We start from the raw sequence: 22,039 nt of genomic DNA, 5'->3' as shown, positions 1-22,039 counted from the left end.
TGGAAAAAGGAGGAGAAGGCGGTTTTTACCCCTCAGAGGCAGACATTTTCAGCCCCATCGGAGACCTGACCGTGCGGGCACAGAGCAGGGGTGGGAGGACGCCTGGACACGGACAGTGCTGGCCAAGCCTAGAAGCATTGCAAACTCCGTCTGCAAGAGGCATGGGCTGCTGTCTGTCCTGATTTGAAAATAAGATTTTCCTTTCTTTCAGCAGCGCAGCTGTGGAAAAAAAGCGAGTTTGGTGGAAACTTTGGCATGGTCGGTGCAGTGACAGGCTCTCCTCTGTCCCCAGGTGGTGAGCAGGAAGGAGAGCAGCAGCAAGAAGAGTGAGGATGTGCTCAGCCAGCTCAGGTCGAGATCCGAACACCTGCAAAACCTCTCCCTAACCAAGTTCATCAAACGTGAGTGTCTGCATCCCCTGCCTCCCGCTTGGATGGGGTCTCTCTGCGCAAATATTGGTCGTGGCAGGGCAGGGTGGTAAGAAAAAGGGACATTCCTCCCTGTGCTCAGCCTAACTCCTCCTAACTGGAGAGAATCCAGCGGAGGGACACAAAGATGAGCATCTGGAGCATCTTTCTGATGAGGAAAGGCTGAGTGAGCTGGGGCTGTTCAGCTGGAGAAGAGAAGCTGAGAGGGATCTGATCAATGGGAATGACCTATTAGAGAGCAGTGTAGGGGAAAGGGACCTGGGGGTCCTGGGGACAGCAGGGTGACCATGAGCCAGCACTGGGCCCTTGTGGCCAGGAAGGGCAATGGGACCTGGGGGGGATTAGAAGGGGGGTGGTCAGTAGGTCAGAGAGGTTCTCCTGCCCCTCTGCTCTGCCCTGGTGAGACCTCATCGGAATATTGTGTCCAGTTCTGGGCCCCTCAGTTCCAGAAGGACAGGGAACTGCTGGAGAGAGTCCAGCGCAGCCACGAAGATGCTGAAGGGAGTGGAGCATCTCCCTTATGAGGAAAGGCTGAGGGAGCTGGGTCTCTTTAGCTTGGAGAAGAGGAGACTGAGGGGTGACCTCATCAATGTTTATAAATATATAAAGGGTGGGTGTCACGAGGATGGAGCCAGGCTCTTCTCGGTGACAACCAACAGTAAGACAAGGGGTAATGGGTTCAAGCTGGAACACAAGAGGTTCCACTTAAATGTGAGAAGAAACTTCTTCTCAGTGAGGGTGACGGAACACTGGAACAGGCTGCCCAGGGAGGTTGTGGATTCTCCTTCTCTGGAGACATTCAAAACCCGCCTGGACGCCTTCCTGTGTAACCTCACCTAGGTGTTCCTGCTCTGTCAGGGGATTGGACTAGATGATCTTTCGAGGTCCCTTCCAATCCCTAACATTCTGTGATTCTGTGATTCTGTGTAATATCTCAGGGTGGGTGTCAGAGGATGGAGCAGACTCTGTTCAGTGGTGCCCAACGCCAGGGTGAGGGGCAACGGGCACAGACTGAAACACAGGAGGGTCCATGTGAACATGAGGAGAAACTTCTTTGCTGGGAGGTGCCAGAGCCTGGCCCAGGCTGCACGGAGCGGCTGTGGAGTCTCCTTCTCTGAGACATTCAAACCCGCCTGGACCGACCTGTGTGATCTGCTCTGGTGACCCTGCGTGAGCAGGTGGGTTGGACTGGGGGATCTACAGAGGTCCCTTCAACATCAACCATGCTCTGATTCTGTAACTCCTAGGCAAGTCCTCAAGATGCAGCTTAGGCAGACTGTTGAGTTTAATTAGATCTGCAGATCTCACCCTGGTCTGCTCACAGCAGATGCTCGCCATCACATCCAGACCACCCTGCTCCACCTCATGCTGGCCGAAGCATCTGGGGTTGGTAACTCTCAATGTTGAGTGGCTTTATGGCTCATTTGGGCAGTGGGAGACAGAGACCAAGGTTTGAGCAATGAAAATCAGAGGCATGTTTGTACAGGGTGATCTTAATCCCATGCAATTAACTTGTTTAGAAATGAGGAGGCTCCTTGTGCTGAAGGGAATCAGCTGGGCTTCAGTCTGTGGAGGCTGCCGTTATGGCTTGGTTTTTTTCTTTTGAAGGAAATACTCTGCACTTGGGCAATTACTTAAGAAAAGTGACCCTCAGAAGTCAATCTATGCCAGCTTCCTCCATATTTCCTGAACACTATCCCTTTAATTTATTGGAAATTCTCTGTTTTATTAAGGTCAGCGCAGGGCAGGCACAGCCAGACAAGCGTGGGCAGGTTTTTATTCTGCTCCTTGCACTGTTTGCTTGCCAGCCTAATGCTAAATTAGAGGAGCAAGTCAGGGGTTTATTCGTCCCCCCCTGACCTTGTTGCACTGTCATTTAGAAAACCCGTGCGATGGAGGTGATTGCGTGGGAACAGATTTATAGCGCTCAGATGGGATTTTCACAGCAAGACTCTGCTCTTTGCCTCTGAAAAATGAATAAAAACGAGCTGCCCGCTCCTGTGTGAAGAGAGGAGGAAATATCTTACTTCTGCTTGAGCTGCAGGTTTGGCTTGGAGTTTGCATCGGGGCAGCTGTTGTCAGGGCTGTGGAAGCTGCGCTAATAAATTCATTATTTCTGAGAATTTATCCCCTGAAGACCAGTTCTGAAAAAAAAAAAAATGACATGTCTGTAGTTTTTGTCAGGAGAGCAATCTTGCTGAAATCACCGGGATTTCCAATACAAAACTGGTTTTAGAGCCAGAAAGTGGACAGTAGCTGGTGTGTGATGGTTTAGATGCAAGCAATTTGAGTAAAGTCTGAAGACTTTAGTGCTAGCTCATCTGTGGGTCACTGGAAAGAGAATTTTGCCTCCTGTTTTGTGATTCTCCTGCTTATTTTTTTCTTCTTTCTGTCACTGAGCATTCTTTCATCTCTATTTTTGCTATTCTTTACTACATGATAGTTTATGCAAAAAGTGTTTGGAGATTTTCCAGCCTGAATCACACCACAGTTTTATACCTTCTGTTGATGGGGCTGTGCTGTAAAATATTTGAGATATACCTGCTTGGTTTTTCTGAGTTCATCTGCTAACTCTGCATGCAGCGTGGGGAGGAGGAGATGAACATTTAGGAGATGGGCAGTGCCAATCCACCACCAGAAAAGACACAGAGCAGATTCCTACAATACCTTGTAAGGGAAATAGCAATGTGTATATTAATTCAGTCTTAAGTCAACGGTTTTTCATTGCTTGTAAAAAAATATGATTTTTATGAGCAAGGAGCTAAGGCTTATGCTGGAGATGGCTGTTGGCAAGAAGTGGCTTGGACCTCATCTGCTTGCTGGTCCATCTGCATCTCGAGGGGAGCTTTCGCAGATGGTCCCCTTCCCAGAGTTGCCTGGTACTTTGGTGTTGTCCATGGGACAGGCAGACCCACGCCTGCTCAACGTCGATAGCTACGGGTCCCCTGTTCACTGATGGCTTTGCGTCCCCTGTTCAGGGTGGGATGAAGGTCACTGATGACTATGGGTCCCCTGTCAGGCGTTGGGATGAAGGTCGTTGATGGCTGTGGGTTTCCTATTCAGAGTGAGATGAAGGTTGGTGATGACTACATGTCCCATGTTTGGAGTGGGATGAAGGAAAGCATTAGGATACTACATGAAAGGAGGTTGTAGCATGCAGGGTGTTGGTCTCTTCTCCCAAGTAGTAAGTGACAGGACAAGAAGAAATGGCCTTGAGTTGTGCCAGAGGAGGTTTCAGTTGGATATTAGGGAAAAATTCTTCACGGAAAGGGTTGTCAGGCATTGGAACAGGCTGCCCAGGGCAGTGGTGAAGTCACCATCCCTGAAGGTGTTTAAAAGGCATTTAGATGAGGTTCCTAGGGACATGGTATAGTGCTAGAGTTAGGTTACGTTATGGTTGGACTTGATGATCCTGAGAGTGTCTTCCAAACAAAACAAATCTATGATTCTAGGACTGGATGAAGCAGTGACTGCACAAGATCTCAGATTTTTCCCTATGGTATTTTAGTCCTATTCCTCCTGCATCCCTCATAAGACAGAGTCTTCCCTCTGGTTGAGGTCTTTAAACATACTTGAGGTGTTTGAATAGCTCAAGTAGGTTGTAAAATGGACACGGAGATTAGGGCTGTGCTTTGTTATTTGGCTCATCTACAGGTCTTCAGCCACTTTCAGCTAGAAGATACTTTGTGCCATCAGTGCTGGGTCTGCCCAAACAAAGCACTTGGGGGTTGGAGTCCATGGAGTCAACACTTGGTTGGAGTCCATTGAGTCAACACTTGGAGGTGGCTTCTCGCTGGTGTTAAAACCAATTGCAAACTTTGTACTTTCACATGGACTATGGCAGGATGGCTGCAAACTCAACCTGGGACCAGGAACACTTTGCCTGGGAGGAAGGCAGAGACCTTATTGCGGCCTTTCTGGACTTAAAAGGGACCGAGAAGAAAGATAGGGACAGACTTTTGAGCAGGGCCTGTTGCGATAGGACAAGGGGTGATGGTTTTAAACTAAAGGAGGGGAGATTCAGGCCAGACATGAGGAAGAAATTGTTGCCCTGAGGGTGGTGAGAGCCTGTCCCAGGTTGGCCAGAGAGGTGGTGGCTGAACCATCCCTGGAGACATCCCAGGCCAGGCTGGACGGGGCTCTGAGCAACCTGAGCTGGTGCAGATGTCCCTGCTCATGGCAGGAGGGGCACTGGATGAGTTTTGAAGGTCCGTTCAACCCAAACCCTTCTGTGGTTCCATGATTCTATGAATGCAGCATCTCCTGTTGGGAAGTGTCCCTTTGCCTGTCACCTGGAGGGAAGAGGGATGTCTTTCCCTAATGAGTGGCCAAAATGCAGCTCCTGCTCCAAACCTGTCCCAAGCCTGGAGAAACTCTAGATGAGAAAGACGATCTGTTCAGGCTGTGATTCAGAAATGTGCTTGAGGAAGCTCCTTGAGCAGAATAAGACTGAAGAGCACCTTTCAAGGTTCATAACTTTCTTAAGGGCTTGTCAGAGGCAAGTCTTAATTTACTAAGCTGACCTGGAGGAGCAGGATGTTCAGAAATGCTGTTTAGTCACTTATTTCAGGTTAAATGATGCAAAATGCAGCATGATTATGGAGAAGGAAATGCGTTTTGGCATTTGTTCTGTTGCTTCAGTGCACATGGTGATAACTGAGAGCGAAATCAGGCTTGCGGGAATTTTTGCTGTTTACTTTGTTGGGAACAAAATGAGAATGGGTTAGAGCCCATCCCATGAGATCCTTCACGTTCTGCATTTCTCTGGAAGCCACTGGGCTTTGCGTGTTTCTGGGGCAAGGTGTGATGAGCAGAGAGCAGTTTGCAAAGTCCTGGGAACTCAGCCTCAAGGACAGGAAAGAGCTTTTCCATCCACACTCAGCAACAACAGGATGGAGCTGTGTGCGGGATAAACACTCAGGCAAAGCACTGGGGACATTTCCAGACAATGAGGTCAATTATCCAAGAAGGGAGCAGGCTCCACACGCTGTAGTTATTCAAAAGTAGGAAAGTCAAAGCACTGTGGGGAACGATCACAGCCCTTGCACAGATGCTCTGTGTGACATTGGGTTGCACCTTCCTCCTCGTATGCACGACATGCTCCTTTTGCAGGCATCAGACCTGCTCACAGTAATCAAAAAAAGTAGGATTTAGCCAGTCTGAAGTCATTTCCATTGCTAATTTCTAGGCTTCTGTTGAAAACACCTGGGAGGATGTGCGGCTTCTGTTGCACATACTGGGAATTAATCCATTAAAGGTGATCTTCAAAGCAATTAAAACACTGGGCTTGTGACTTGTTTGTTTCTCTGTGGTGCCTAAAGATAGTTTCAAGGATATTTTTTTATTATTATTATTTTGAAGTTTCCATTTGCTCTTAGTATCTGCCTGGCTTCCTCTCCGGAGCGGTAAGGAAGATTGAATTAGCAATGAGACAGTGATTGCAAGGACGGCAGTTTTGCTGCCTCCTACCATGAAGTGGGAGATTTGCTCACTCTGGGAGCTTCATAGCTCTGATCTTGGGTGGCAGAAGGGTGTAGTTTGACCGAAAAGACCAAAGAACTATAGGGAAAAGAAATATTTTTGGTGGAAGATTCCCACTACCTCCCACAAAAGGCTGGATTAGCTGTCAGGAGATCTTTCAGCAAGCTGAGGTGAAATCGGTCAGATTATCTCCATTGTGCTGGCTGTCTGTAAACCACTTCATGCAGAAAGGTGATCAGACACAATTTCATAAATAAGAGTTCACAAGGGGTGACGGTTTTAAACCAAAAGTGAGGAGATTCAGGCCGGACATGAGGAAGGAATTGTTGCCCTGAGGGTGGTGAGAGCCTGTCCCAGGTTGGCCAGAGAGGTGGTGGCTGAACCATCCCTGGAGACATCCCAGGCCAGGCTGGACGGGGCTCTGAGCAACCTGAGCTGGTGCAGATGTCCCTGCTCATGGCAGGGGGGCACTGGGGGAGCTGGGAAGGGCCCTTCAACCCAAACTGTTCTATGATTCTATGATTCTTATTTGCAATACATCTGAGATATTCTAGCATGTAAAGTGGGCAGGAATATGCTTTGGAAAGGAAGACCTCCATTGATACTTCAGAGCAAAACCACTTCTCTTTTTTGGGGTTCACCTCGGTCTAGGGCAGAGATATCAGAAAGGAGGCTGTAGCGTGGAGGGTTTTGGTCTCTTCTTCCAAGTAGCAAGTGATAGGACAAGAGGAAATCACCTCAAGTTGCACCAGAGGAGGTTTAGATTGGATATTAAGAAAAAATTCTTCACACAAAGGGCTGTGGGGCATTGGAACAGGCTGCCCAGGGCAGTGCTGGAGTCACCATCCCTGGAGGGGTTTAAAAGGCATTTAGATGAGGTTCTTAGGGACATGGTTTAGTGCTAGAGTTGGGTTACATTATGGTTGGACTCGATGATCTTGAGGGTCTCTTCCAACTGAAATGATTCTGATTCCCTCTCTGGTTGACTGCTAACCTCCCATCCCTCCAGCACGTCAGTATTTCATGGTCCTTGAACTTGCCTTGCACAATTGAACCCCCTCTAGTGCCCTGAGTTTGCTGCTCCCCAATGTCTTCAGATGCTTCCCAACCCCTGAGAGCAGCATGTGGAGCCGCAGAGGTGATACTCCCATGAACGAGAGCTTTGACTTTGTGCATGGGAGACCCCCTCGCAGCCACGGAGGGACCTTTGCTCTTCACAGAACTTTTTTAGGACAGCCAAAACAAATACACAGCTTGGGGGCAACTCCCAGGCAAGCACAAGACCTGCTACAGTCTCCCAGCGCCTGTGTGCTGGAGCAGATATAAAGGTTGTCCCAATAGTTCGTGAGCTGCTAAGAATTAACATCATTAATTTATGGCAGGCCCTTGTGTTAATCCTCCCTGTTAATTCCTTATCTCTGCTCTAGCATATTTGCTTTCAGAGCCCTCATCTGGGAAAATCATCATCTATTTGTGTGGAAGTTGCCCTTTGCTTGCATGCTACAAAGCAGGACGAAGAGCAGGGGGGAAGGGAATGGTCCAGGGGGAGCAAATGCATGAGCAGAAAATGGGTTTGGGATGCGCACGAAGGAGAAATCATAGAATGATGGAATCATTTAGGTTGGAAAAGACCCTCAAGATCATGGAGTCCAACCGTTCCCCCAGCCCTGGCGCTGCCCCATGTCCCTGAGAACCTCATGTCCGTCTGTCCAACCCCTCCAGGGATGGTGACTCCAGCACTGCCCTGGGCAGCCTGTTCCAATGCCCCACAGCCCTTTGGGGAAGAAATTGTTCCCCACATCCAACCTCAACCTCCCCTGGCTCAACTTGAGGCCGTTTCCTCTGCTCCTGGCGCTTGTTCCTGGGGAGCAGAGCCCGACCCCCCTGGCTCCAAGCTCCTTTCAGGCAGGTCAGAGATCAGAAGGTCTCCCCTCAGCTCCTGTTCTCCAGCTGAACCCCCAGCCGCTCCCATCACACTTATGTTCAAATCACACAAAATCGTTCCAGGCTGGAGAATGCAACCTCCCAGCTGGTGGGTATCAACATCAGACATCTCTATTCTTGCAGTGCTGGGAGCAGGGCAGCTGTCTTTGCGGAGCAGACTGAAAATATCTTTTTCTCGAGCAGTAAACGGTTCAGCCTCGGGGGAATTTGCCTGAGTGTTTCTTGCCTGTAATAAAAAAATACATCTTCATGATTGAAATGAAATGGACACTGAAACTGCAACTGCAGCAAACAAATAAATTAACTTTTAATGACTTTCCTGTTCCTTTTGTATTTTAGTAGAAGCCCTGCCAGAACACTTCAGGGAAAGGAACTGAGGCTGTGTTTGCTCGGCCATGTGTGTTTGTAGCAGCCCCTGTGATCACTCAGTGCCTTCAGCCTTCAGCCCGTGGGTGGTGGGGGAAATATTGAGGTTTCGATCTTCCTCTCAGCTACTCTAGTACAGTGCACCCATTGAAGGCAGGAGATATAGACAGTATTTACAGAGGCTCAGCTGAAAAAAGACATCATAAGGCCCTGGCAGCTCTGAAGAAGGTCTCAGCAGGAGATATCGCTGCAAAAGGCAGCAGATTCGTCTTCTGCATTTGCAGAGTTTCGGGGTTACTTGAGCACATCACCAGAGTGTTGATGTGAGTTACCAATATTCTTGAGTCAAGATGCTTCGCTTAGAGTTTAGTAAACACTTCTTTACCAAGAGAGTGGTCAAACATGAGAATGGGCTTCCTGGAGAGGTGGTCGATGTCCCAAGCCTGCCCATGTTAGGAGGCATTTGGATGATGCGCTTAAAAACATGCTTTTTTGGTCAGTTCTGAAGTGGTCAGGCAGTTGGACCAGATGGTCATTGAAGGTCCCTTCCAACTGAAAATGTTATGTTCATGTCTTGTCTTGTCTTGTCTTGTCTTATCTTGTCTTGTCTTGTCTTGTCTTGTCTTCTCTTCTCTTCTCTTCTCTTCTCTTTCCTTCCCTTCCCTTCCCTTCCCTTCCCTTCCCTTCCCTTCCCTTCACTTCACTTCTCTTCTTCTCTCCTCTTCTCCTCTTCTCCTCTTCTTTTTTATCTTCTTCTATTCTACTGATGCTGACAACTCCAACAGTTTCCCATTTCATTGGCACAGACCCTTTACTTGTTGCCTGTTGTGTGCACATGCATTCAGATCAGTTTCCAGTCTCAACTTCATTGGCTTCAACAGAAATTAAGTGTGGCCAACTTCCGCAGCAGATCAAAAGGATTAGCAGATATGGAGGTGAACTCTGCATGGATGGGACATGTCCAGAGAAGAGTTGCCCTCTTCTGACATTCACTTCTAGGCTGGGCAATCTTTGAACTGAAAACCCTACTGTTTTTCTTTACCTTTTGCAACAACAAACTTCTGCTGTTGATTCGCCCATCCCACGGCTGATTCTTGAGGCAGGTGGGATGAAGGATCGTCAGCTTTACTCTCTCACCCTGTTTTGAAATTTTCAGGTATTTAATTTTTGCAATGTCCTGATGCTTCATCCTGATTTTTTTTTAATATACAAATGGTCGTGCAATCAAGCCTCGAAATGATAAATCCTGAAAGCACACATTCTGCCCTTTTGTAAATGAAACATTCAGAAAAGGTTACCACTCTTAAATTAATTCTGCACAAAAAAGTGTAGGAAAATTTCAAGGTTTTGCCACCTTCTGTGGATGAGTATTTTGCTGTGCGCCTCCTTCTTATGCAGCAGGTTTCCCTTTTTCCTTTCAGATTTTCCTGTGGTCCTGTTGAGGAACCTGCGTCATCCCGTCTACCTGCTGGTGGTGTTGGCTCAGGTCAACCTCTCTGCCATGGTTGCTGGTTTAGCAACGTTCATGGCGAAGTTCCTGGAGAGACAGTTCTCCCTCACAGCGTCCTTGGCCAACATGGTCATCGGTAAGTGTTGCTGCCAAGGCTTGCCAGCTTCTGAGAACCTCTTATGAAACAATTTAGTGATTACTAAGCATCATCTCTTTGTCTGGAGCTGCCAGTCTCCTTCCATTACCTACAGACAGATGTGGCACAAAGTCCTTGCCCATATGATTTCTCAGCTACCATCTACCTTCCTTTACATTGCAGCCTGAGCTTGTTAGAGTAACATCTTCTAAGACCTGGATAAATGTTTGTTATCTAAAGCTGTTCACCATAATCAAGGAAAGGAGACTGACTCATTGCATCAAAGAAGCAAAGAAACATCAACTATGAATTATGCATGTTTCTGTAGCAGGAATTATAGTACATTGATCCCTTGGTTAAGGGTCTTAAAAAAAAAAAAAAGTAGATAGTAAATAAAATTAAAACCAGCACTAATGTATGCATGCATTTTGAAGATGCTTTGCAGCAAGAGACCAGTCAGGCTGGTGTCATAATCATGATTAAACTCCTCAAAATGTTTGCTATAGTTAGACTAATTGCTTGCAATGGTTGGGCTAATTACTTGCTGTTGGTATTGTTAAGAAGGAAAGGAATAAGTGTTAAGCAGGATGTGTGCTCCTGAGATTAGACTGCTTTTGCTTGTATTGGAAAATCCAGAATGTCCTGTTCAGGGCTGAGGTCTTCCTGTGTGAGCCTCTCATGGTAATAAAAAAATCAAGAATAAAGCCCTACTCTTATACTCAGTTAGAGAGTTCAGAGACACAAAGACAGAAGTATTTAAAATATATTTTTGAACAAACAGCATGCATCCTCAGAGGAAGAGCCTTCTGAAGTCTGCAACAAATAAATCAGAAGAAAGTGAGCAAGGCAGGCTGGCAAAGCCCAGCAACCCAGGCTAAATACAGGCAGAAAGGTTAAATGCTGAGACGGTTGTGTCCTCCACTGATGTGCCCTGCAGAGTTGTTCCCAGGCTTGATTTATCCATTCTGTTAAAGATGTGCACCCTATTTCTTGCACAAATTTATCTAGCTTTTGTTCCCAGCTTCTGAATCTTGCTTTGCCTTTTTTTCTGCCAGATCAAAAAGCTTTTTGGAAATCCCTTCTTTCTGTGGGTATTTATGGACTGAAAACAACCTCTCTATCAATTCTTTGTTGAATTAAACAGATTGCATTTCTCTGGTATCTCACTCTAAGGTGGGTTTTGCAAAACTCCACGTCTGTCGTGGAAACCTTCACAGTTTTGTAATGATGATAACAGAAGTCAGCACATTACTGCATTACAGATAAATTAAATACCCTCTCCAGTTTTCATTGATATTTGCTCCTGTCTACGCTGAAAAGTCACATTTGCTGGATTAACCAGAGCTTTTTGCTGGTCCCTACATCTTCTATGCATGGATACATAGGACAGCCAGTTTGCTGTGAGATCCTGCTATTTTTGCAAAACTGCTCACTCTTAGCATTATTCTGTCAGTCCCTGCAAAAACCTGGGTCTCCTCCACATGACCAATGCCAAAAAATAGGGATCCAACAACAAACCCTCTGGGCTTTTGCTGTAACGAAGGGACCGATAGGGCTCAGGGGATGGAAAACAAGGACCTGCCTTTCCCCAGGTGCTGTGAACATCCCTGGGGCCATGGTCGGGATCGTGGTGGGTGGTGCCATCCTGAAGAGGTTCCAGATGTCCCTGAGGCAATGCAGTGCCATGTGCGTCCTCGGCATGTTCCTCTGCCTGCTGCTGGCGTTCCCCCTCCTCTTCCTCGGCTGCCCCACGCAGAAGGTCGCAGGCGTTACCTACAGCGAGAGGTACGGACATGGGGGGGTCGTTCCCAGGGCTGTGGGTACCCCCCATCCCCAGCTACAGTCCTTGGGGTGGAGCTGGGCATTAAGCAGAATACCCAGAAATGCATTTGTTCCCTCATGAGAAACAGTTAATGGTGATAAAATAAAACTAGAAATTAACACTTGCATGAATAAACACTGAATCTGCTGCATCCTTACTCGTTCTGATTTCATCAACTGGCAATGAAACCTAAAGTGAGTGCATTTTTGGCACAAACAGCACAAGGTTTCGTCTTGGAAAGTGCGGCACGTTACTCACATGCAAATAATTTGGGCAGGGGCCAGCTCTGGGATCACACCTTCAAAGCTGTGGCTGCTTCCCTACGCAGCTGAAGGTGGGCAGAACCTTCTTGTCTTCCCTCAAGGCTTGGTCCCCGTTGCTGTAAATTCACATGTTCATCATCCTGTGGTCTCAGTGGATGCTGGTCCAAGCCCTCAGTGGGAAGCTCACCACCTCCCACCCGTAGTGAGGTGTTGCTCTACCCCAAACCCCATGTTTGGGCCCAAATCTGAAGGAAGTGGGTGATTCCCTTGACTATTCACGGTCAGGGTGCTTTGCCCAGGCAGAGCAAAGGCTTGGTGGGTTATAGTGGAATTTCTGTGGGTCCTCACTTACATATGTGGAAGGTTTTGTTAAGCAATCAAGTGTTTCTTTACTAATCTCAATATACATGCAGTATATTTTCTATATAAGATGCATATTAATGATACTCAACACCATGCATTAATATTTTCTTCCTGTCGTAGCTCTGAATTTGGACACCATGCCATGGAGTGCAACCTCCAGTGTAACTGCCCTGAGAAAGCCTATAACCCCATCTGCGGCTCCAACGCTATCGAGTACACCTCCCCCTGTTCCGCCGGCTGCAGAGCTGTAAATATCAATGCAGAAAACTCAGTCCTGGTGAGTCATTCCCACTGTGTCCTGACTTGGGATGGCTAATGAGGGATGACCAAAGCAGCGCTCAAGTCTGGCAATGAGGTTTTCTGATGTTCGTTAGTGTTGGACAAGATCTGCATGGCCCTGTGGGATGAGCAGGGAGAGGTTGAGAACACCCCAGGAAAACTTGTAGATGGTGGCTCTTAGCACTCTCCAATACAATGCAGCTCTTTCCAGTACAGGTCGTTGGCCAACGCAGCAAGGAGAAACCTTTTAGGTGTCCAGAATTTACGATGTCAAGGTGTCCTTCCCCATCTACCTCTCCCTCCAGGTCAGGTTTTATTCCACAAACCCTAGCTTCAATATAGAATTATAAAATAATGGAATAGTTTGGGTTGGAAGGACCTTCCCAGCTCCCCCAGTGTCCCCCCTGCCACGAGCAGGGACATCTGCACCAGCTCAGGTTGCTCAGAGCCCCGTCCAGCCTGGCCTGGGATGTCTCCAGGGATGGTTCAGCCACCACCTCTCTGGCCAACCTGGGACAGGCTCTCACCACCCTCAGGGCCAACAATTTCTTCCTTGTGTCCGGCGAAGCCTGGAGGGACCATTGCCCCAGTTCGCACAGCACTGACGTTTAACAGACCTTCATTGAATGCTCTGGGAAGGCCTCATTAAAGCGATGTTATTCCACCTTTCAGCCTGCAGATTTTCAGGTTAAAAAGTCATGATCTGATTGCAGCCTGCATCCTCTCCATAAGTACCGGTTGTCAAGCCAAGTGTCTGCGTAAGAGGATAATTTAGCTGGAAAGTCCCACTGTGGGGGCTAGAGAAATGGGGTTTGCTCTTGGCTTTTCCTTAATTTGCAGACTTGGCTGGGTTATTTTTCTCTCCTGTGCTTCTCCCTCCTCTGCTGCTCCCTACCTGCCACCAAAACCCCAACATGGCTGAGTTTTCCCAGTGCCAATTGTCTATTGGCTCTCCAGGCAATACAGTTCAACAAATAAATAATAAGGAAATCTTTTCCAATTCAAATACCTATCTGAAAAATGTTAGCAATCCATACACAGTGAATAGTTTTCCGCTGTGTTCTTGGCACAGGATATAACAGCAGCATGGGACTGTCTGGGCACTTCTTAGCAGCATTTTGTTAATTAACAAAGCTTCATTTTAATAACAATTACACTTTGTGCCAGAGCTTAGTCCCAAACGTGCTTTTCTGCATCCCTGCGCCTGTTTTTTGTACAGCGGATCCTTTTTAACTGTTTCTTCCTCCTCAAAGATGCTTCCAGCCCTTTGACACCCAGTGCTCCTGAACGTGACCCGCTCCTGCATTCATTATACATCTAATTATGTGTAGCCACATGCTACAGCGAAACCAAGGCTCCCTTGATGTTTCCAGGCAAATGTTGCTCAGTAAAGCCAACATTAGCTCTTCCTTTAGTGCTGAGATGATTTGCTGAAGCTTCTTTCCACCTATTGATGCATCTTGACCCCATTTATGTTGTGCAAGAGCTTCTTCTGCACAGGGACTGTATCTCAGTGTGTTGTTATAAATGCCAACCCATGAGCCAGCATGTAGTCAATGCAGCATGTTGCACCTCCCTGGGATGAGGGAGCTCATGGCACACAGTGATGTGGCTACAGATGCTGGTGTCTGCAGAGCAACCTCAGTCCCTCTCTGGTTTTGGGTATTACCTGTTGCAGGAAAGGAAAAATATTATTGCAGCTGCTCCAGCTCCTGTTTCCTCTGCTATATTATACTTTTCTTACCATTCTCAGTATCTCTTTGCCAGTGCAGGGATCTGTGGCACTCATGGAATCATTGAATAGTTTGGGTTGAAGGACCTTCCCAGCTCCCCCAGTGCCCCCCCTGCCATGGGCAGGGACATCTGCACCAGCTCAGGTTGCTCAGAGCCCCGTCCAGCCTGGCCTGGGATGTCTCCAGGGATGGTTCAGCCACCACCTCTCTGGCCAACCTGGGCCAGGCTCTCACCACCCTCAGGGCCAACAATTTCTTCCTCATGTCTGACCCGAATCTCTCCTCCTTTAGTTTAAAACCATGAGCTTCACATGGGCCCATTTCTCGAGCTTGTCCAGGTCCTTCTGGATGGCAACGAAATGGATGCACAAATGGAAGGGGCAGAGTCCTGCCTTGTGACTCCATCACATGCCATCTCCAGCCCCTTGTCTCTATTTCGCTTTGTGCAAGTCCCCTAAATATTGTGACTCCAATTCTTTGTAAAAGGTGGCAGTCGCACGGATTGAGCGAGTTTTAATCTATATAATTGCATTTTTATTAACTGCTTTGGCCCAAATTCAGCTCAGCTATCATAGGCACTCATCTGTGGAGAGTCCTCTGGAGACCCACCTCTCCCTCCATGACCGCAGAAGGAGCCCAGATGATGAGTTTGGTTTAGTTTGTTTCAGATGGCTGGAGAAGATAAATCCCAGTCTTAATTTAAAATATTAAATCCTCTTTCCTAGAAGTGGGAGGAGGGATTGTGTCCATTTTCATCTCAAATCTCCCCCATGCTCTCAACAGGGAGCAGTTCCTTCTGGGTCTCATTTATAGACATTGGCCATCCCACTGTGAACCTGTCCCCCTCTGGCAACTCATTATGCTCATTTTAAAAAAAACAAGAAACAAAAAAACCCCAAACCAACTAACCAAACAAAACCCAAAAACAACAAAAAAAGAGACAGAGAATTGTGACTAAAACGTTGAGAAAAACAAAAAATCCACATCTCTTGTCCCCAGGCATCATTCTTTTGCTAACACTGAGCTAGTTATTTATGACCCTCTACTCAAAAGTGAGGTTTTGAATTTTCCCTTACCAAGTATTTTCTCATTTAATACTCCCCTGAGCTTGGGCTCTGGCTTTGGTTGCCAGCTCTGCTCAACACGTAGCCCCTGGATGAAAGTTGGAAGGGACCTTCGAAGCTCATCCAGTCCATCCTGCCATGAGCAGGGACATCTGCACCAGCTCAGGTTGCTCAGAGCCCCGTCCAGCCTGGCCTGGGATGTCTCCAGGGATGGTTCAGCCACCACCTCTCTGGCCAACCTGGGCCAGGCTCTCACCACCCTCAGGGCAACAATTTCTTCTTCACATCCGGCCTGAATCTCCCTCCTTTAGTTTCAAACCATCACCCCTTGTCCTATCACAACAGGCCCTGCTCAAAAGTCTGTCCCCATCTTCCTTCTCGGCCGCTTTTCAGTCCGGAAAGGCCGCACTAAGGTCTCCCCAGAGCTTCTCTTCTCCAGCTGAACAGCCCAGCTCTCTCAGCCTGTCCTCATACGAGAAGTGCTCCATGCCTCTGATGTGCGTGTTTATTTTTCCCCCGCTGCTCCCTGAAGTGCTGAGTGCTAATTGCTGCTAATTATTTACAGACAAAACCTAAACACCCTTGCTGCCTATGACAGCTGGCGGCTATCCCTGGTACCTCCACAGCATTGAGCCGATGAGCAGCCTTTGGGTTTTCTCTTTGCAGAACTACACCAACTGCAGCTGCATCTCTGGAAACGGGCTCGAGGGGTTTGCCAAGCCCGGGACCTGCGGCACTGGCTGCTCTCACCTCTTCTTGCCCTTTGTGGTCCTGTCCTGCCTGGCTGGGATCCTGGCCAGCACGTCCCACACGCCGTCCTTCATGCTCATCCTCAGGTGAGCAGACTGGGTCGGTTTGCCATGGTGTAGGTGCAGCCACGTCTTTAAGCACAGCAGAAAAGGCATCCAAAGCTTGTGCTTGGAAAACCTTGAATTGCAGAAAAAGTTTTTCTCCAGCTGAGTGACTGGAGAGATAAATCAACCCTGTGTTGCACCTCCTGCCCGGTTTCTCACATTGATTTTACATGTTTTTTGCATGGGCGTGGGTGATGGGGCTTCCCTGCTCCTGTCACCTGGCAGTGCTTGTGGTTGTCCACCTAGGACATGTCTAGGACATCTAGGACATCCAGGCTATGTCTGCCTCAGGAGCAGGCTGGGCTTTGCTAGCAAAAACCTGGCATATCTGGGCAGGACAGGAACATCAAGAGGCTCCAGTCTCAAATGTTGAAGTGGGAGAGACCTTCAGGACTTGCTCTTGAAGACCGTGCACTCACTTCTGCTGCCCTGAGGCCACTAAGGCTCTTCCAAGGTCTCTTGGGCTGTTTCTGCTGAACTCCCTGTGGAATTAAGGGGTAAATGGAGATTTCAGGCTGCTGGAGGCTTTATCATGGAGACACCAGTGCTGCATGGCCAGCTGCTCTATGTGGGGAGCGCGGTGTCCACCAACAGGGTCAGCCAAGGAGCAGCAGGTGGGTAAGTGGGTGTCACACCATGCCAGACCCCCTGCGGCACCTCCACCCACCGACGGGGCCGTGGGGCTCACAGGAGCCCCGCGTCATCCCCAGCACCCCCCATTCCTGGCCTCAGCACAACCTTCAGATCCAGAAACCAGCCTGCTCCTTCTCCCCCCCCACGGCTGATACCTCCGTAACGAGATGCACCATTAACTCAGCATTAATTTCGCACGGCAGTACTTTGGCAGTTTTTAGTGCAGCTCCGCGTTAAGAAGTTTAATTACCTTCCTTTCCTCTGATGGATCTTGCTTGACTACAACCCCCCTTCCCAGCGCAGAGAAGCCATTCTCCGTGTTAGTCTGTAAATGATATTTCCAAGCACATTTCTGTTGTCGAAACACTCACTGTTGCTTTTTAGGGAAAAGCTGTGGTTAAAACTTGTTTTTACCTTGACTCCCAGGTATTAAATCACCTTTTATGCCATGAGTAAACTACAGCAGTCAGAGAGGAAAGGGAAGCTGAGGCCCCTGAGGTGGGATGACCTGGGAGTCCTCTGCCACCAAGTCCTCTCCCATGTGTGACCCCAGCAGGAACCACAGCCTGAAACATATATTTCAGAAAACTGGGATACCACCAAAATATACCCTGGGGCATCCCACCTCAAAAAAAGCCACTTCCTCAATGGGTAAATACTTTTTCAGTTGCAAAAAGCGTTCCTTGTACTGCTTGTGTTTGGCAGATCCAGCGGCTATATTGGTTTTTATTTGTGTTTTACTCATACGGATTCTTTAAATTGAAAGTCAAAATACTTAGCTGAGCTCCTCCCTGTCTCTTACCCAGATTGGTAGGTTTTTCAGGCCAAGAAAAGGCTGTGGTAAGCTGCTAGCCCTAATGAATGAAACATCATTATTTTTTCTGACGTAAACTGGAACTGCCTGGGGTCCTTGGCGGTTGGGTGGAAGGATGAGTTTTTTGGGTAAGGCTTCACGCAATGCCAGTGGGGGAAACATCCATCTTTGTGCAAATGCCAGAGGGCACACTTTCCATTTTGTTTTCTTTTGTTGTTTTTCTTTCAGGAGCATCCAGCCTGAAGACAAATCGTTTGCGGTTGGGATACAGTTCATGCTGCTGAGAGTTTTAGGTAAATTAAAACGTGTTGAAATGCCATCCTGGAAAACCATGGCAGCTTTTGGGGATTTGTGGGCATTTCATCCCTGAGCAGCCCCGAGGCTGCAGAAATGCTGTTTATTCAGATTTTCAGATTGATCCAAGCCTGTCCTAAGACAGAGAAAGAGGCTGCCTTGCAAGATCTGGTGGGGGGTTACACATGATGTGGAGGGGACAAGGCATCTCTGTGGGGCTACATCTGCATGGCTAAATAAAAGAGGGCAGGGAATAAGTTTGATTCCAGGAGGACAACCCTTGGTTGTGTGCAGATGCTGCCGTGTTTGCCTCCAGCTTATCAGGGTGGTTGCAAACCATGTCCTGTCATCCCACTGATTATTTTTCTTATGGTGAAAATTCCATTTTCACCTGGAGGCCCCCAGAACGTGCCGCTGCAGTCCTGGGAAGGAGTGCAGTGCAGGAATGAGGCGAGCATCATTCCTGGGATGAGCGATGGTCCATTATCAAAGAGCGATGAGAAAAAAGGGACCTTCTTGTGTCTTGGTGGGGTGCAAACACACAGCCAGCCCTTGGCGTGCTGGATGGGACCAGTAGCTTCATTGGCCACAGCAAAGAAGACCATGTCCAGCCACTGTCCACCTTCTTATCACATGGGAAAGTAACCAGGGTTATAGAATCATAGAATAGTTTGGGTTGAAGGACCTTCCCAGCTCCCCCAGTGCCCCCCCTGCCATGAGCAGGGACATCTGCACCAGCTCAGGTTGCTCAGAGCCCCGTCCAGCCTGGCCTGGGATGTCTCCAGGGATGGTTCATCCACCACCTCTCCGGCCAACCTGGGCCAGGCTCTCACCACCCTCAGGGCAACAATTTCTTCCTTATGTCCAGCCTGAATCTCCCTCCTTTAGTTTAAAACCATCACCCCTTGTCCTATCACAACAGGCCCTGCTCAAAAGTCTGTCCCCATCTTTCTTCTCGGCCCTTTTTAAGTCAGGTTGTGCCTGTCCTGGCAGAGGTGCTCCCGTAACATAACAAAGCCCCCTCTGACCTTCTCCTTCCAGCCTGGATGCCAGGGCCCGTGCTGTACGGCAGCGCCATCGACACGACCTGCATCCTCTGGGAGAAGAAATGCGACAGGAAGGCAGCCTGCAGATACTACGACAACAACCTCTTCAGGCAAAGGTAGGGATGAGCGTCAGCATAAGGGCTGAGGGTGCAGAGGGAAACCCAGGGGGAATGTGGCATCAGGCCACCTCCAGTTTATCATAAGTTGTTGCACATGCCATGGTAAGAAAATAGGGGCACTCACATCCCCCCGGCCCATGCTATCTCCCATTGGTGACCAGGAATGGTTTGGAAAGTCAAAAACACAAGCCAAAACCCTGCCAAAGACCATGCTAACTTGCTGCTGTAGACCACAGAGGTCCACTTCCAGAAGCATTCCCTCCATTATAGTGAAAACAACCATTCACTGGAACAACCTCTCCATGGACATGGTAACCTCCTCATCACTGGGGTTTTTCGAGATATGAGTGGACAAAGTGCTAGATAATCTCACCTAGGCCCCCTTTCTCCCAAAAGGTTGGACCAGATGATCTTCTGAGGTCTCTTCCAACCTGGGCTGTTGTGTGATGCTATGATTGCTCATTCTACCAGCATAGACACAAGCAGTCTGTCCTGACACCTTCTCCATGGAGGTAATACAGCAGCAGGGGTGACCCCAGCCTCAAAGCTGCCTGTGAGGTGGTGCAGGGTCCACGCAGGGTGCCTTGAACCCTGAGGTTCATCTTCCAGCAGAACAGCCCAGCTCAGCAGGCAGAAGACACCAAATCTAGCCTGTGCACTGTGGGGAGGCTGGAAGGGAGCTGTAGGTGGGTCTTCCATCCCCTTTGCAAATTCACCGTTGCTGAACGACTCAGTGACCAGCAGCTGCAGCAAGTCCTATTCACCCTCAACCTCAAGATACATTTTTATAGGCCTCTTTCTTTCCACAAATATGTTCTCTTAATGTAACATTGAAAAGAAGTGCATCTTGGATAGCTTCTCCTCTTTCTGCCACTCTTCTCGGGACCCAGGCTTGCAACAGTTGCTTGTCCACTGTTGAATGTGCCCAAGGAACCCAACCCCATGTTCAGGGTCTGCTGGGTCTGGGGACATTGAGTGTTGGTGCTTGGTGCACATAGGAACATCCTTGCTACCCTGATCTATTGTGTTTCTGCACCACAGGTACCTCGGTCTCCAGTTTTTCTTTGAAGTGGGTGCTTTCCTGTGCTTTGTGACTGTGTATGTGATTCTCAGACGACAGGAGAAGGAAGCCAGCAATGCTGCAGAGACAAAGGCAGACCCAGAGAAGGAGAAACTGGCAGGAAACTCCACAAAGAGCCCAGAATCCAAAGTGTGATACCAAAAATGTGAACTGCAATCCGCGTCCGCAGAGTTGAAGCCATATGAATAAACCCTACACTTGAACTGTGAAGGATGGATGCTTGGAGTGATAGACGATGGAGCTGCTTCCTAATCTTCTGGGTGGGATGTTCTACTTCTGTACTGCCGTGGGAGTCTGTCTGTACACTGTTCTACACCTGCCTCATCCTCCTCGGTGGTGCAACTTGCTCCTTCATATAGATTAGCCCACACACATTAACTTTTGGACGCAGCAGTCTTCTGGATTGATGTCCTCCAAAGCATTTGGTGACAGTCTTGGTGATGTCAGCACTGAGCATTAACCATATAGCTGAAGGGTTTTGTTTGTTTTTTAACGAATCATTTTTAAGAAATGGTTTTGTACTGAACCCATAAATCTCCATGAATGATGGTTTGTCCTTGCCCCCAAAATGTCAGTTGTTCTTTTTGCTTTTGTGGTGTTAGATGATCTCTCTTCCTTGAAGGCTTCATCCAGCTCCAGCTGACACTGATGGGATTTTTGTCCCAGGCTGTGGACCGTTGCAAGGACCAACTCACATGCTTCATCTAGATGCTGCTTTAGTGGCAAGGGGAAGGGATGAGGATGCTGGGGAGGGGAGGACATCAAAAAGAACCACAGGTCCAGCCCAGAAGAGAAACTCCAATACCCGCACACTCGTGGCAGCACATCCACATTTTGCAGCGATAATTATTATAATAATAATTCTCATTTTTGCATTATCAGTGCTTGTCACAGGAGCGTACTGAAGCATGTGAGCGTTATGAGAAAGGGAGGTTGAACCCAGCCCTCTCGCAGACTGGGCAGAGCTTGTGGCTAAAGCCATTCGACCACAGAGCCAGCCAGCCCTGCTGTGCTCCTTGAAGGGGTTACTGTCAAATTCAGTTATAATTATGGGGTGAAAGTGGAATCTGGTGTTATTTTGGTGCAGCTCCCTTTATTTTCTGCATTCTTCCCATCCCGGGGCTCCTTTCTGCCCAAGCACAAATTGTGTTACTGGTCTTATAATACCAGTCTGCAACCAAACCATTGAGTAACTTGTCATTTTTGGCTCCAGAATGGAATTCAGGAAAGAAAACAGAAGTTCAGTCCAAATATGCAGAAGAGAAAAGAAATACACCGTAGAGAAAATTCATTAACTCCTCACAGCCTGGAAAATACTCCTATGGTAATGTCTGGGGTGTGCAGAGAAGTACAGCGGTGGACAGTGGAAAGGCCAGTGGTTAAGTGGCTGGTTTAGATATTTCACCAGAATGTTTGCCCAGCCCTTTTCAGAGACCCAATTAAGACACTTCAGAGTGAGAGAATTATATTTATTTTATTTTATTTTATTTTATGTTATGTTATGTTATGTTATGTTATTTTACTTTATTTTACTTTATTTTATTTTATTTTATTTTATTTTATTTTATTGTTTTGGGAGGTTTTTTGCATGTTTTTGTGCAGTGCTTTTTGTTTACTGAGGAGCTGGTTGAGAGAGTCTACAGCCACATTCACAGGTACCTACACACAGAAGTGACTTCTGACTTAAAAGAAGGTTTTAGAAGACAGACGTGAGCATGGTTGCTGAAGAGATGTAGGTGGACCCATTCAAGGAAGGATGAGTAGCATATGCTAACCATGAACATCAGAAAGCCAAATCTGGGGGAGGTTTGCACTGTTCTCAGTTTTCAAGCCATGACTAGGTAGCATCTGTTTCTAAGACTAGGAGTA

General features: G+C 47.9%; 1 protein-coding gene across 2 annotated transcripts in view; it reads left to right on the top strand.

The window, feature by feature from the left end:
- SLCO2B1 (solute carrier organic anion transporter family member 2B1) overlaps nucleotides 1-21,268 on the top strand; it is a 65,297-nt gene extending 44,029 nt beyond the window's left edge. For both annotated transcript variants that reach the window (XM_065642231.1, XM_065642232.1), the window contains 8 exons: nucleotides 293-401; nucleotides 9,641-9,805; nucleotides 11,398-11,590; nucleotides 12,374-12,530; nucleotides 15,996-16,165; nucleotides 17,859-17,923; nucleotides 18,966-19,086; nucleotides 20,131-21,268. In XM_065642231.1, the coding sequence (XP_065498303.1) occupies nucleotides 293-401; nucleotides 9,641-9,805; nucleotides 11,398-11,590; nucleotides 12,374-12,530; nucleotides 15,996-16,165; nucleotides 17,859-17,923; nucleotides 18,966-19,086; nucleotides 20,131-20,305 (1,155 nt within the window). In that variant the 3' untranslated portion in view covers nucleotides 20,306-21,268. The remainder of the gene's footprint in view (nucleotides 1-292; nucleotides 402-9,640; nucleotides 9,806-11,397; nucleotides 11,591-12,373; nucleotides 12,531-15,995; nucleotides 16,166-17,858; nucleotides 17,924-18,965; nucleotides 19,087-20,130) is intronic.
- Nucleotides 21,269-22,039: the final 771 nt, after the last annotated feature.

This window comes from Caloenas nicobarica, chromosome 1 (assembly GCF_036013445.1).
Source record: "Caloenas nicobarica isolate bCalNic1 chromosome 1, bCalNic1.hap1, whole genome shotgun sequence".
In the NCBI taxonomy this organism is placed as follows: domain Eukaryota; kingdom Metazoa; phylum Chordata; class Aves; order Columbiformes; family Columbidae; genus Caloenas; species Caloenas nicobarica.
The sequence above is the reverse complement of the archived record's forward strand: the minus strand, read 5'-3'. Positions and strand labels throughout refer to the sequence as shown.